The sequence below is a fragment of the Bombus terrestris genome, chromosome 6, assembly GCF_910591885.1.
Source record: "Bombus terrestris chromosome 6, iyBomTerr1.2, whole genome shotgun sequence".
Taxonomy (NCBI): domain Eukaryota; kingdom Metazoa; phylum Arthropoda; class Insecta; order Hymenoptera; family Apidae; genus Bombus; species Bombus terrestris.
This window is the reverse complement of record NC_063274.1, coordinates 14,993,608-15,010,387: the sequence shown is the minus strand read 5'-3', so window position 1 is coordinate 15,010,387 and position 16,780 is coordinate 14,993,608. Positions and strand designations below refer to the sequence as shown.

The 16,780-nt window shown below is 35.1% G+C and overlaps 1 protein-coding gene across 2 annotated transcripts in view; it reads right to left on the bottom strand.

Moving 5' to 3' along the window:
* LOC100648205 overlaps positions 1 to 16,780 on the bottom strand; it is a 61,913-nt gene that overhangs the window by 18,433 nt on the left and 26,700 nt on the right. Inside the window, exons 6-9 of one of the 2 annotated variants that reach the window (XM_048406297.1) lie at positions 9,353 to 9,569; positions 4,149 to 4,310; positions 3,528 to 3,725; positions 2,709 to 2,818 (exon numbers count right to left, since the gene is read on the bottom strand). In XM_048406297.1, the coding sequence (XP_048262254.1) occupies positions 2,709 to 2,818; positions 3,528 to 3,725; positions 4,149 to 4,310; positions 9,353 to 9,569 (687 nt within the window). The remainder of the gene's footprint in view (positions 1 to 2,708; positions 2,819 to 3,527; positions 3,726 to 4,148; positions 4,311 to 9,352; positions 9,570 to 16,780) is intronic. The other variant, XM_048406298.1, reaches the window with a different exon arrangement.

Below are 16,780 nucleotides of genomic sequence, written 5' to 3'. Positions count from 1 at the left end.
CCTGTTCTATGTGTTCAGGAGTTTTCAACGGGATGTTGCAGTTTATTTTGCTATCTATTATTTCTTTGAAAGTTTGCCATTTGGTGATTTTATTGCATAGTGTTTCTGGTTTGCTATAAAGTATTGGTTTGTTTCTGTATTCAATTATTATGGGTGTATGATCCGAGCTAAGCACGAGGTTGGGTGTTATTTTCAGTTCGTTTGTGTTTAGTCCCCTTGTAACTGCAAAGTCCAGAAGATCTGGTTTTTTGTTCAGGTCAGTCGGCCAGTATTTCGGTGTTCCGGTGGATAATATGTTGAGGTTATTATTTCTAATGTATTTTTCCAGTATTCTGCCTCGAGGTGTAGTGTTTCTCGATCCCCATAGCGTGTGCTTTGAGTTGTAGTCTCCCGCTACGATGTACTTGTGCCCTAAGTGCTAGAAGTATTCTTCCCACATTTCTGATGTTATTTTGTATCGCGGTGGCACAAATACTGCTGACAACTGGAAGTAGTTGCTGCTAGTTTGAACTGTAACGGTGGTTGCTTGTAAATATTCCTTATTAACGTGGCTGTATCAAAAAAGCAGATAACACATGGGCAAGAAGCGACGAAGAACAAGCTGAAGAATTCTCCAATCATCTTTCACACCACACATTATCAACAACAGCGACCTCAAAAGTCATACGGAGGAGGATGCACAAACCACTATTATCACAACTGACAAGGAATACATCATATCTAAAACAACAGCACAAGAAATTAGAAACATAATCGATAAAACAAAAAACAACAAAGCACCAGGAATCGACCTAATCAACGGTAAAATCTTGAAAAACCTTCCGCCAGAAGCGATAAGACTAATGACAATAATATTCAATGCAATTCTAAGAATTCAATACTTCCCCAAACCATGGAAATTAGCACAGATCAAAATGTTACCTAAACCAGGCAAAGAACCACACCAAACTGCATCTTACAGGCCAATATCACTGCTTCCAGTTCCGCCTGTGCAGGCGACCTAAACGGACGTGCGAAACAGTGCTCCAATGAAAGTGCGGCAAGAGGGAAGAGAAAGCGGCAAAGTAAACGCCCATCAACAAAACATGGAATCATGCAGATTCCACCAATAAAAATAACTAACACAGGAGAAACATACTTTATAAATAGAGCTACAGACTCTACATATGCAGAAAAAAAAGACGACAACATGGAAATATCACAAGCCTATGACGGCAATGCCCGAGAAGACTTTCTAATTCTAGAAGTGTTTTCGGTTGGTTTTTAGAAAGGTCCTTGGGTTTATTACGCGCTCTTAAGAATTACGGAGAAAGCGGGTAGTGGCCTAACGCAAGAGGCGGAGATCTACCTAACGGAAAGTCCGGATTTTTTCCCATGAACAATGTTGCCCATGAACCACGTTGGTAGGGGGCTTCTTCCTCCAATCTTCCTTCCCAACATTGGTCATAATCAATCGGCATCGCGGATCATTGCCCTCACTTTCCTAACTAAAAATGTAAGCAACGAATCCACGTTCTTCGTTCAAAGAGCACACCCATACCGAGCTTTCCCTCCGTAATCACATGAGAACGAACTTCAGAGTCCCTATACCTCTCACAGTGCCTACAGGTCCGAGAGCTCCTACAGCTCTCACAGTACCTACAGGTCCGAGAGTTCCTACAGCTCTCACAATACCTACAGATCCGAGAGCTCTCAAAGTGTCTCGCTAGTCAATCAAAGTCAACATATACACGAATTCTCTCATCTACGAATAATCCTTTTCTTCGTTACCTGTATCTTAATCAACGGCGTTACTAACTTGTGTGATTGTACAAAATGTTGGAAATATATATTTTTATAACCCTGTGAATCACAGTGTTATACTACAACAACCACCTTTATTATCCTAAACGAAATGAGGGGATCGAGCTATTCGTGGTGTCGATTATTACAATCGTAACGGGAATTTACGATTCCCGTTGACGCGTATTCTCGTGACCGCGTCTCCCCGCGATAGCTCGAAAATACACTTTTTTATCAAGAATATCGCAATGGATCGATTAATTTATTAAATTATATGATTTCACTTAAAGAAACAACGCTAACCTTCATATATCATTTACGCGTTCATCCACTGAAAAAACTAATCATGCCAAATGGTGCTCTCCTCGAAACTATTCGACTTGTATCTGAAATATTCCTTGATATTATCAAAAACAAGCAAAATATTCTAGGTGATAAAGTTAAGTGGATCGCCTTGTATAGCTGATCACCTAGAATCCTCAAAATTTAGTCTTTTAGTCCTTGAACGCCAAATATTATCTCGTATGATATTATACCAGATTCGATAACACAAATTGGTAGAAATTCCAGTGCCTTCAGCATGTGATAGCATGACAGGAGTATTCAGAATGATGACACTGTCAAGCATTATGGTCGACCAATATCGTGTCCTTGGAGATAATAGTTTGTCGAATCACGTGTCATGCCCCTCATGTTATCAATATCGAATGCACCGCATTTACCGACGTTAATATCGGATTTCGTAACCTTGATGCCTTGCATATTAACTGTCACAGGTGCAAGGTCAATTGTATCGCGTTCCATTAAGCCGAGACAATTTACATGGTTTCAGACACCACGTGGGCCCCCGTTAACGAATCAATTAACGATTTCGATGTTACATTTATCACTTCCTTTGTCCTATAATGAACGCAACTTGATATTACCTTGTTCTGACAGGAGTGGAGAAAGATGCTCGACCCCACATGACTCGTCGCAACGCCTCTCCTGTTATGCCACGTTTCTTCAATTCGTTTATCGTCACTTTGCCTACGCGCTGTAAGCAGAAGCATTAAACATAAAGAGTTAAATTAAGAGTAACGAGATTAAAAAATTTCAGTGTAGAAATTCTACGAGAAAAGTGGAAGATAAGGCAAACTGCATTTTGCAACTGCATTCTATTTTAATTTCATTAAAAAATCCTGTAATATTGAAGTTAAATTAAAAATAATAAGGTGTAAAAGGAATTAGTTTTTAAGAGAAGAGAGAAAAAGAATGCAAATTAAATTAATACGTTTATTATAATTTCTTGGAAATACTGTAATATCGAGATAAAAAAAAGATAATTACAAGAAATACAGCTGATGAAAATTCATAACGCTACTTCGGTTATTTTTGTTATTCTAGTCGCTTAAAACAAAGATTTCGAAAAGTTTGAAATGTATCCGGACCCTTTAAATCGATTCGTTACTGTACAAAAATCCATTAAAAATACTTGTTAAAGCACAAAGCTGATAACTATAAAACGAGGAGAAACATAGGTTTGAACATAGGTTTGAACATGGATATCAACTCAGCGAGTTTCTTTCTATTTAAAAAGCACTATGTTATATGTGTAACAAAATCTAATATCCATAATATTTTCAGTACTCGTTATCGTCGTTGATAATCACATATGTGTAGTTGATGCGACGCTAAAACCTATTTAAAAAAAAAAAAAGAAAAAAAGAAGAGAGAAAATGAAACAACAGAGGAAAACACGTCACCTTCCAATTAGCCACCGCGCCTTTGCGTTGCTTCGCCTTGGTTTTCGATTTACTTTTAATAACCAGGACTCCGCGCTGTTCCGAGGCGGGGTTGTTCGGGTCATCTCCAGGCCCCAGTTTAATACTGTATTCTTGCAAATAATTCTGCGCATCTTTTTGCGCGACTGCACGCTCCAGAGAAACCACGATTTTCGCCCACTGCAACCAGTTAAACGCTCTATAATTGACTGCTTCTAAAATTTTCTGACATTTTAGCTCAATTTCTTAATTAATTCTTAAATAAAAAATAAGCAGAATATATATTAAAAGTGATAGTCATTCAAAATAAGACCTTTACCAAATTTTTTGTTACACATGTATCATACTACGATTATAATATGACTACTTCATCGATATATCAATTTTATCACATATATATACACATTTTTTTAATATTTACATAACTCAACAATTTAATCATACTTCATCGGCATTCAAATACACGTGTATGACACTTAATTCTATCTGTAGACTTGCAGATCGACGCAATCGTATGATATACAAAACCCAAGGGATAGCAAACAATAGGATACGTTAATCCATGAAATCATCAATTAATTATGTCATTGTACAAATATTTACTTGCTTCACCCATTCCTTCTCGCTCTGCTCGATCACATGCGCGTAAGTGTTGCCCATCATCGCAATCAGCATATTCAAAAGCAGTATGGGCACCAGGACCATAAATATGGCGAACACCATCTTCGATAAATTAGGGTAGGTCGTGTAACCAAGGTCCGTATACTGAAACGGATAATCGTTTCGCCTCGTTATCAGTATCGTCTCCAACACGCTCGAACGATCCGGAATCACGGGCAGCGGATCGATAAAAATAATCGTGTCGCAAGCAAACGTGCACTGCCATGGATTTACCAGCGGGAATCCAGCCGATTCTTCTGCTGCTTCGCATGTTTAATTCGACGTGTTTCGACGAATCGCTAGACGAACCGTAAAACCGAGCAACAATTTTTAGCGAACATTCTACGCTTTATAAAGCTATTTATGCGGTGTTGGCGCTGGCGTGGTGCAAATTTTTATTCGTTTGTCTTTTTAAGGCAAAAAATAAAAAGAAAGAATATACAACATAGGGAAACTGATGAAATAGACCGAAAAATGTAACGTTATTCGCGCAGACAATTCCTAATTGAAATTCAAAATTAATGCGTACCGTAGCGTTCTATGAGGTGAAAAAAAGGCCGGTTTTGCAGTAAATTTACACTTACCATTAGAGAAATTTCATTCGCGGATTATAAAGTAAACGCTGTAACGAAGATCGAAGTTTAACTATATTTCGTTTGCATCGCAAGTGTTGTGTTTAAGTGGCGCAAATTCGATAACCTTTCTCTGTATGAGTCGGTCGGAAGCTATGCTGACTAAGTCGGTAAATTAAAATGCATAGAAAAATGACTATTACAAACTTTATCTCTGGAAATTTTCCTTCGAATTGACAATTATTTCTGCAATCTTCTTGCGACAAATACGTTTACGAAAATGAGATTCTTGTTTGAAACATCGAATACTAGTTTTGTATGTGGATAATGTGAAATTGGTATATTTCTAAAAAGTGGAATTGATCAGTTTGAGGCTCGTATGACAATATCTCTCTAGTCGTTAAAGCTATGAAAATGTTGATGCGGATATAATAACACGCTTTACGATAAACAACATAAAACGAGTAGACGGTGAATACGGGCTTTAAATGTTTTCAAATTTCTTGCATAAAAGCTGAAGTAAGAAATTAAATTCCGATTTAAATTCGTATTAAATTGCCCTAAAATACGTAAATACAATATAGGGAATCTTCCCTCTACAAAACGTACATTGAATTCGAATCTTCACGGGAAAGTTTTTTTTCACTCGGAAAGTTTACCAATTTTTATCCAGGCATCAGTTTTTCAAATTCGATAATCTGCCGATAGATCGTTTCTCGTAGACCAACGATTCTAAGCAAATGTTTCACAGGGAATAAATTCCCTCCCCTTCGTCGCTCGACAGCATAATCGATTCGTTAATTACGCGGAAGATATACGAGATCTCGGGGAAACACGGTGTGGCGCGTTATTTTCTAGCAGGTCCGGGGGCCGGGTCGTTGAATGTAATTCAATTAGCCACGGATACAGTGAGTGCGCGTTGCGAATTGTCTTGATATTTCATCGGTGAAATTCGATTAATTGAAACGCAGGAAACCACGCCACGAGGCGAGCCAATTTTTCCCTACGCGCGTGCCGGCTTGCAACTCGCGATCTATCGATTGCCGAACGAGCGAGTGTTTCTCTTCGCCCCTTCTTTTTTCCCTTTTACGCGTGCCCGGGAATTGCACGTAGCGCGAATGTTACATTAAAAATGAGTTTTCTGCGTTGAATATTCTCAACTGCGAAATGACGACTTTTTTTCCTATTCTTGTTTATGGTACAGTGACTTACGAAAGTATTTGAGCGCTCCTGAAAACTTTTTATGACCGTGACATAGGTCGTGTCGCTTTTTGACGTTAACTTTAAGCCTGTAATAATAATACTTACATTTATCGTTAATCATTGTGTACTTTATCATCATTTTTAGCGAACCTCTACGATCTCTCGATTAACTTTTTTATTGCATTTTCCAAACATTTGCGAGGCTTTGAATTAAAAAATACCTAATCTATTATCAACTTGATATGTCCGCTATCGTTGGCCTTTCTTTAATAAATATATCATGCACGTTATATAAAACATTTTGAAATCTCATTGGCACTGTAACAAGACACAACTATCGCGATTATATTTGTAAAATATGAAACAGATTTGGAAATGTATGTGGCAGTTACAAGATACTCATTGGAAGCGTAACTTCGCAAACATCACATATCAAAGTAATTGAACAATCAATTACTCACTATATTGTATCTTTAAAGTTACTATTCATGCTGTATAATAATCACTCACTAAAAGTAAAATACATTTTCAAACCGGTTCCAGTGGTTTCAGTACTTTCACTGGTTTCAAGATAGTTGCGTTTCGTTGCAGTGCTATCAAAATCTCAACAAGTTTCGTATAATGCAAATAATTTACTCGTAGAAAAATTCGGTGATAAGCGTTCAAATACTTTCGTAAACCATTGTACATCGATTCAAGTCGATACCGTTCATACTGAGAACCCCTGTTACTTGGAAATTGAATTTTCCTGAAACCGGAAGAATAGTTCTTTCATAGTATTGTTGTACCGCTGGTATCAAAGAATTATTCTTTCATTTTATTTATCTTTTTTCCAAATCTCCCCATTCTCTTTTTGTCTTCAACGAATAACATGGAAACAAGAATTCTTTGATAATTCATTTTGTTGCAGCAATCCAGTTTAATGGATTGGAATACATTTACAGGATGATCGCGAAAAAAGAAATTAAGTTATTTGTTATCTTAAATAAAAAGTAGTGAAACTTTGCAATCCGAATTGAAGATACTTCCTTTTTTATATTCATTAGCGACGAAATTTCAATGGTTCTATATAATTTTCTTTCATATCGTAGAAAATTAGATTTTAGTGATTGGTAAATTTTAAGTAAATCTTAACTGTAGCTTTGTAAAACTTTGTAAGATATTTTTTACTAGATTCTCGTGAATTATTAGTATTTTATTATTATTTTATATAGAAGCATCATTGCTAATAATACGAAACAATGATATACTAAAATAAATATAATTACAAATTAATAACACGATATAACAATAAGGTAATCATTAACTAACCATTATGTCCTAATCGCCTTTCACCTATTATACTTCTTAATAATGAAGCATTAAATCATTAACAAGAACCAATCATTTATTTTATTAGTATTTTATATAAAAACAGCAACATTAATAATACGAGGTAATAATACACTAAGATAAATATAACTATAAAGAATAATAACGCGAAACAATGATAACGTAATAGTTAAGTGATTATTATGTTCTGTTAACCTTTCGCTTATTATAAGCCTTTAATAACCAAGCGTCGAATCATTGTCAAAAATCAATCAATAAATTGAACGTTTATAACAACCAATAATATTTTTACACCGACTTAATGTATTCCTATAAATTATACTAGACGTTATTAAACTCGTACGAACGATTCAGGCAACAAATCAAACGAATTACTTTGAAAAAATAAGAAGAACAGAAGATTCTGTCGCTCTAACAACGTCACAGTTTCTTGTAATCCGAAACGGACCAACGTTTAACCAGAAAAACAGGAATGGCAAGTATCTCTGATTGAAACTGATTTACGAGCAACATTTAAATTCTTAAACCTTCCACGGTAACCGGTACAAAAAAAGCTGTGCTGGAAACGCCGCTGGGAGTTATGCTCTCCATTGACATGCAGGCACGATTTACCAAATTGCCCGATCCTTCTCAACATTTAACTTTTTCCTCCTATCGAAAATGCCGCGACTGAAGTTATGTACATATGTACATAGAGCACGTAACAATCCGCACAACCTTAAAAAAGAAAGGTTGCGAACGTTTCAAAATTTCCTTTCACTCTTTTCAAACGTCAGTTTCCTTTACGCGTATTGGAGGAAATATTATAAAGAAATAAACATGATCTCGATCGAACTATAATTCGTATGATGACGGAAAAGAATGTAAGACTTTTTCGATTCTGGAATCATTGGTTATTTTAACTTCCACTTATTTTTTCCGAAATACCATTTCGGTAAAGGAAATATTTAAAAGTTATCTACTAAAGGTCAGAGAATGTTCGATGAAATAAGAAGAAAGGTATTGAATCATTATTGAAGATACAATAAAATCGAACATGTAAACGGGACAAAACAATAACGTGTATTTCGTTTTCGTCGCTAAAGTGATTATTAAATAGCAATTCAATTTAAGAACCGTGACGATCATATTACATCAATATAACGTACAATGTATATTTTAATTCCTTTCAACTCTGCATAAATACTTGTGCTATTACTCGTACTAATTGCGAATCTATTTAGTTAGTAGAAAGTAGTAGTCGATGTAAGTTCAGTAAATATGTCCTTACAACGTAACTGGTAACGTAATAGTGTGTGGTTACTAGTAGCTAATAAGCCGCTGCGACACTAAACAAATAAATTAATAGTAATAACGTATAATAACGTATTAATAATAATAATATAACGTATATGTATTACGTATGAAAAAATAGCGAAACTTCGTCTACTTCTATTTTCCTCATAAATTTATCATTTATAAGAATATCGCAATGCCGCGATAATAAAATAAAATGATTAAAATAAAATTTAATATTTAACAAGCACAATCTCGTTATCGCATATAACACTCTCAATCCTGATTTGTAGAATAAGCAACGTACATAAACGATGTTTTATCAGGTCCTCTCAAAATCTAAAAACTGTCAGTTAAATTATAAAAGAACGAAGTTTGTTCACCGCCAAATGATTAAGTAATTAATAATTCCCCTCTTCAAACTTTCTACTTCCTGATTTGATTTCATAAAACCTTCTTTGCTTCGTTCTGGCATAAATGAACGATACACGAGAATCATGTAAATACAGTGCTCTGTTACGTGCTGTGTTGTTAAGCGGGTGATGGCCTTAGTCCGCAACGAGCATTTCACTCAAAACCTTGTTCGAAATGCGGTATGTTCATAGTTATGAAAGGGCGGGGCGTTTCAAAGTTATGAAAGTAGAAAACGGGGATAAAGAACAGGCGTGCATCCATGCAAACATGTGTGCACGTGAATACATACGATGATAGTCAAAATAACCGCGACAATAAAACGCTGATTTATAGGGAACGGGGGAGGCTTACGTTATAATCGCCGAGGGTTATCTGAAACAGTGCCATCCAGGTCGAATGATAGGAACTGTAGAGGGATGATTTCACTCCCGGGAAGCCTTTGTACAAAAAGTAGAACGACTGGCAAAATCCGAACAGCACCACCATGTAGATTATCCCAAAGGTCAACATGTCACCGGTTATCATACTGTAGACCATGGTAACGAATGGACCGGTCAACCGGATAGCGCTGTTAAAACAATCGAAAGATATATAAAAAGTATATATGTGTATATCAATGGCCGTACGATAATGACGCGTTAAAACGCATCGACGATCAGATATCGCGGTTGTATCGTTTGTCTGCGCACAGATTTCGTCATGCGTCCTTCTGTACGAATGCAAACAGCCAGAAAGGGTGGAAAGAACGATAGAGAGCTGGTATGTATTACTGCACTGCGGTTTTCGGTTCACTTTTGGCTTAATAGTATCCTGCTGTTGCTAAAAAATTCTCCTTCCTTAATTTTTGCTTTATTAACTCCACTTTTGTATTTACAATCTGTCAAGAAGAGACGATAAATAGATATATGTAGTTATTTTGTTACAGTAACATGCGGTTTTTCACGAAAGAATCTTTCCTAATACGCGTGAATTTAGATTTCGCTTGTCACAAAGTTGATTTTTTCTTTTATTTTTTAATACTACAATAGTCTTTTTGATTAGTAAAACAAGAGTGAGACTAAACTATAAAAATTGCAGATCCGTAGCAGTAAACCGTTAATTGTATTCGAATAAGGAACGCTGCACACAGGGTACAATTTATGCAACAATGAATTTAGCGCTAGTTAGTGTGTAAGTATAACGATAAGTATTGCTATCCAATCTAAGTAGTTAAGCATGTATCTGTGAGAGCTCACCCCAGAGCAATTAGATTAGCCCCAGCGTCATTACGGTTCAGCTGTTACGTTTACAGTATTATCAACGTTATGGCGTAATTTTTGTAAAAAGAAGTTTTAGGCAATGAGCGTTTTTTTTGAGAAAGAAGACCTTGTACGTGTGTGCTATTGTAGTCTTATCGCGGGAGATAACAGCCGACATGATCGATGGAACTGGATGCCGTCGTGAAAAAGCAGCGTTAAATGTTAAAGTGTCCAGGTTTAACGCACCATAAAAGAGAGTAGTAGAAAGAACAGAAAGAGAGAATACTGGATTATACAACCACAATTTGGGTCTTATGGTTTTGATTCCAGGGAAAGGTTGATTATACTGGTCTGATAAAATATTCGTCTATGCATACATTTTTCTATCAACTTTTTATTATTGACAATGCTTTGTAATAGTGTGACACGTTCACGACTTATTATTTCATGCATGAGTCCATACAGCGATCTATTCCTGCATCAGTCATGCTCGGGGTCAGAAATCATATTCTTCTTTTTACACATTACAAATGTTTCTCTTTTATTCGCTCATTTATTTTTTTCCAATAAGTTGTAGAGAGAACATATACAATAATCGCGTTGTTTGTGAACAATAAGTATCAGTGAATATTTCCGTATTGTTTCTATACAAGTTGTGCGGAGCGTTTTGTTTTGAATAATGGCGGAACAGATTGTCTAACCATGGAGTGCTTCGGTTCAGTTAGCGTAGTTTGCTTCCCAAAAGAGAAGATACGTAAACCTTCTAAGTAAACATGTTCTTTTATGAAGCTTATCTCGATAGCTTGATACCATACATCAGATGTAGTATTGATTTTGGATAAATTTTACCTTTGCACTACTTGCTCTTGCATATCTTATACTTCTTTATACAAAATTACAGCTCGAGCAGATTATTTCATCTGAGATGAGTTTCTTATTCTATTGTACGTACCAACACTAATTAAACTAATTAAACTACATGGCCCCACGCTTACATACGAAGAAGATAGTTTCTGCTTACAACAAGCACTTTCTATTCTAAAAAGTTATTAGTTATCTTGCATCTTTCACCATAGCTACACAGTTAAAATAAAATAATAACATTCTCAATGATAATACATGTTGCGTTCTTTACGAATTAACTTCTGGCACGAGACGTAAAATTAGCATTTTCGTAGCTGATCATTTTTTCATGTGTTCTAAAATTAAATGTTGCTTGTGAAAGGGTAAATCTAAAATTGGCTATCCTAGAATTATCAGAAATATATAAATTACCAGATCTCTTTTAAAATAAGGATTTTTGTCCTTTTCACATTTAATTACGCTATGGAAAAGTTTATGGTTTATACCATAGTCCACACCAATCATTACACGTGTTTCGTGCATTTAGTTGATAAATGTACGATCCTAAAATGTTCAAGGCTGTATTAATATTATGTTGTCCGAAAAGTGTTTTTCTTTTACAGACACATCTTTGACAACAACGCATCTTTATACAAACATGAAACCTAATCTGTCGAACATTATGATCTTTACTTTGATAGAACAAAATGGATCATACATAATTCAATACAATAATATAAAACGGAAAATGTTGTGTATCCATTATTTCCTTATAAAATGAAAGAAACTTTTCGGACGACCTAATAATTTTGAAATAGAAATTAAACTAAACTATCTGTAAGAAGAAAAAAGGCAGAGATTCTGCATTAAATATTCGTGGAAAAATATGTATAGGTGAAAAATATAAATTTGCGATCTTCAAGAAGCGCCACATCGTTCTAGTAATTTCCTCTCTATTTTCCTTTCACTTTATCTCGTATCTCAAAGAGATTCTCGCTTTTCAGCGAGACGCAGCTTTAACAACGATGAAGCGTCACTGTCATTGCGATATCGATGAAGTCTCGTGTTCCTTTCAAAGGTGCCCGTGCATCGTGCAACAGATATCGATCCTTTCTGTGTTTACTGTCAACGGATGCAGTCGTATATAACGTGAACGTGTTTAACGTCAGTTTGTAGACAGGAAGGCAATGACTGGCGTTTGATTCCTGAATACAATGCGATTACGAAGACACTGATCTTCTAACTATCGTTACCAGTGGTTCATTAAAGTTACCCGAAAAAAGAGACATTTAAAAACATTAAAGATTAATATCGAATGACACTAATGATAATTTATCAATTTATTATTGGCGAGAGAAAATTTGAAGTACAGAAATAAAACGATGGAACAAGCTAAATACGTAACCATTTTATTCTATATGTATATCATGATATTAAAATCGTAGAGATATGACAAGGAGTGAAATTTAAGCCATTCGTTTGAATTCCTAATAACTTTTATATCTGTATTAAACACAAGCATTATTTTCAGTGTAATTCATCGCAATTGCTTATTATTAATTGCTCATTATAAACTTTTCCAGGTATTCGATTATTTCTTTAGAAATAAATATTCTGGGAATTTTACACAGAACTTATCATAATGAAAATGTAATAAATATAGCAAAATCAATTCAACATATTTATCCGGTAGCTGAATTTTATTAATTATTGCCTGTAATACCGTGTGTTTTACTTAAAATAATTAAGATCGTGTCCACTATACCGTTAAAACATAATTCATATGAAAGATCCTTGTCAACCCGTCGATGTTTTACATTCAAAACAACGAGATAATTAGCTTATGTTTCCTTTTCTATCGTTTATTATATTAAATTTTCATAAAAATCAATGCAGTAGAGTCATTATCCAGACGCTTATTATCCGAATACCTTAACATCCGGAACATTGGAACAAAGATAACTATTAAAAGCACGATCGAAATCCATAGAACCACAAATGCATATTTCATCTAATAAACATGGTAAAAGTTACAAATTTTAATAACTATTAAATTAATAAAAATCAAATAATTACCAGCTCATAGCTTGTCCATCCCTTCAACAACCGCCCCACTACAATACCCATACCTCTACCAGGCTGCGTAATTTATTCGCGAGCCACGCAATAGCTCCAGACAGTGAACATAATTGCGAATGACGTGGATTTGAACCTTGTAGCGAAAACCTAGTGGCATAGTGCGTAATATAAGAGATCACATTGTACCTTTCGAGTTTGTCATCGGTTTACAGGTCATTCCGAATGGACCGTGGACAAGTTCGAAACAAAATGCCGTGAAGAGAGATAAAGTTACTCCTATTACCAGTGCTATCGTGTTGTCGATCGCTCGTTACGTTACCTGTTTCGTCGGCCGTTGATTATCCGATTTACCAACGCGATCGGCGTTCAATGAAATTGAAGCAGCGCGTAATTCAAGCCGAAATCGCGCACGGGACAGGACAATGGTCGCGTTTCCTGGATCGAGCGCCAGCCGAAATCGATTTTCGCGACACCGCCAGACAAACGACAGAATGGAACATTTTTAATCTTTCGTTAACACGGATAGACTCTTTCGTTACGTTTTCTCTTTCTTTCTCTTTTCCCTTCTTGTTGATAAGGATTTAGAATCGTGTCGACTTCCGATCTAAAAATCTACAGACGTGCAACATGACATATAATGCAATTAAATTTTATGGGAAGCTTATTAAAAGGAGAGTCGATGCATATGGAAGTCATGTATAGCTTATCCGCGGAACAAAATTCATCAGAAGTAAGCTAATTTACTGGATTAAAACGATCTAAAGGATCAATTCTTATTATTCGGACATTCAGTGGATTTAGGGAAATAAAAAATTAGATTTAGAGCAATGTTCTAATGTTATTAATTTAATTGACTTTTCATAATATAATAATTCAATTTTGAACTTAGTTCTGTTCAAAAAATAATTATAAAAAGTTCTTTTAAGAATAATAAGTGTGTGATATGAATCGTAGATCTATCTCAAACTTTAATAGATAATTATAAAATCAGTCGTAAATATTTGTCAAAGAAGCGAATCTTCCTCGTTGCTTAATCCAGATTTTATCAGTTTTACACGTCGTTAGTATTTAATTTGTTCCTTTTTTTCACTTATTTTGATTTGATATAGCGTACGGGTAAATTGGCGGAATTAGATTATATAAAGAATAGGGAATTATATAAAGTCAATAGAGAAATGACAAAGTGGAGGAGGCATCGATCCAGGTACCATTAGCCAGACCGACAGCTCGCTTCCGTTAATCGATCGGTGACCTTATCTTGTCAAGAGTTACCGGTAGTCATAAATCTTCGGTTTTTCCTAACGCGCGAAGTTCAAGGGAGGGTACAGTCGCTGTGGAAATTAATAAAATAGAGATGCACGGGAGAGTTACGAAGATGGTGATAGTCGGAGATGTTGGATAGTTGTAATCTATGGAAACTGGTAATCTTTTATATGTTTAGAACATGTATAATGACAGTTTGTGAAACTTTTTTATATATATTGTATAAATTTGTTGCTTCTCCTTTCTGTTTATAGGTATCATGTTCTAACCTGATTGTATATTGTTTAAGAAGAAGCTATTTTTTGTGATAGGAATGAAGATATATAATAGTAACATAAAATCATAATCTTATATGTTTTAAAATTAGAAGCTGATTTGTATCGCATAAAGAAGTATCGTTACTTTGAGCGTGGAATATTTTTCACCATTTTCTTGTATCTTGTACTTTATCGCTGAGTAAAGGTATATCTAAATCTGACTATGATTCAAAGTAGTGAAAAGAAATGAAAGTACAGTAAGTCCGACATCAATGAATTAATGAAGTGGCAAGATAATAAGTACATATAAAATATTTCTGATTTAAAAAGAAACGAGGAAGATATATATATGCATAATTATTGTTTCATAGATAACAACATTTTCATTTTATATATATAAATCAAAAGAACGATTTATCAAAATATTTTCTGATACCAATAAATAATAATAAAACCATCTCATCTAAATAAGCAATAACTAATGGAACCACAGATGCACTTTTGTTCAAAACGCAACAAAAATGAAGTCGGACGTACAAATCCCTCTGGATGAAAAGCTTATAACAGCAAGAGATATTAAAAAGCCAATAAGAAGAAAAGTATTTTAACTTACAGCCTGTTTTGAAACGAATAACACAAGAACATTAAACAACTACGAATTTAAGCTACAAAGAAATAAATAAATTCATCTAAACCAAAAGATCGCTTGCGATTCAAATTTCTTAAAAAGATCATTAAAAGATATTGAGTTTCTATAAAATCCTCTATAATTTCATGCTACTCGCGTTTATATATTACAGATTCGTTTATATTTGAATAGATCTATTTCAAACTAATATTTTATTTGCGTATGAGTGTCATATTACGCTACTTTATCACTTAATTAGTACATCCTTCTATTAGTACTCTACTCATAGAACTAACTAATTTACGATATTCAGACAAAAGTGGGAAATTGCAACCAATCATTTTCCTCGCAAGGGAACGAGATTCGAGTTAGAGATAGATTTAAACGATTTTCGACATTTCCTATCGTTAGTATATGTACGTATGAAGAAAAAAAGAAAGATAAGAAAAAAGTAGGCTGATTATAAGCGAGAATAGAAGAACGAGGAAGAAACGAGCACAGATTCGTTTCTAGAGGGAAGCGAAACGCTGGCCTCGCAAACCCGAAGCTGGTAGCATGGCTCGACGTAAAAACAGGTTTTATTTCATCGTGTTTCCTTCTCTTTTTTTTCTTGCATTTTCCACCATTTTTTCCTTCCTTCTTTTTTCCAACTATATAACCTGAATCTCAAGCAACATTTCTCGTCCCTTGCTCTCTTCTGCGGGTAATCGAGCTTCAACAAACGGAGAATGATTCCGTAAAATTCACGGGTGTACGAACGATGACAATTATTCGACGGTTTACCGTAGCCGCGACATTTTGAAGGACGATGTTTCGCGGAAATTTACATCGACAGGCTGACTCGTCGTCTCTGTTTTATGTTGTACGCTCGCTACCACCGATTTATACCCGTTCCTACGCCACTGTCTCGTTATTTCACGCGCCATTTGTATTATTTAGAAGTTATTCGACGCGTCCGATTTATGTTCGACTCCTCCCCTGATTTGATTGGTCGCGCCGTTTTTATCATACTGCGCTGTACGAAAGTCGATGGGAACGGTGTGTAATGTCGTTTTAAAATATTATCATTTTATAAACTGATTACAACGAGTATATAACGAATCGTATGGGACGTCTATAAACTCCACGTCTATAAGTATCTAGTCATATCGTATAGATAATAGATATATGATAAGAATTAACAACCATCAAAACCCACTAGTTACTCCATTTCTTGACACGTCGGATCAGATCCGCAGGCTAAAAAGACATTACCCTTTAGATTTAAGCATTAGATTCAACTAGAATCAAATACATGATAAACACTTATTAAACACGACCACGCCAGAAAAATTTACTTATAATTCTCAATGAGAATTGGTTGTAAAATTCATCCAAATAAAAAAAAAATCGTATAGATCGTAAAATATAAATTGTATACATGAACGAAAAATTAATGACTAAAAACAATATTTATTATTAGACTACGGAT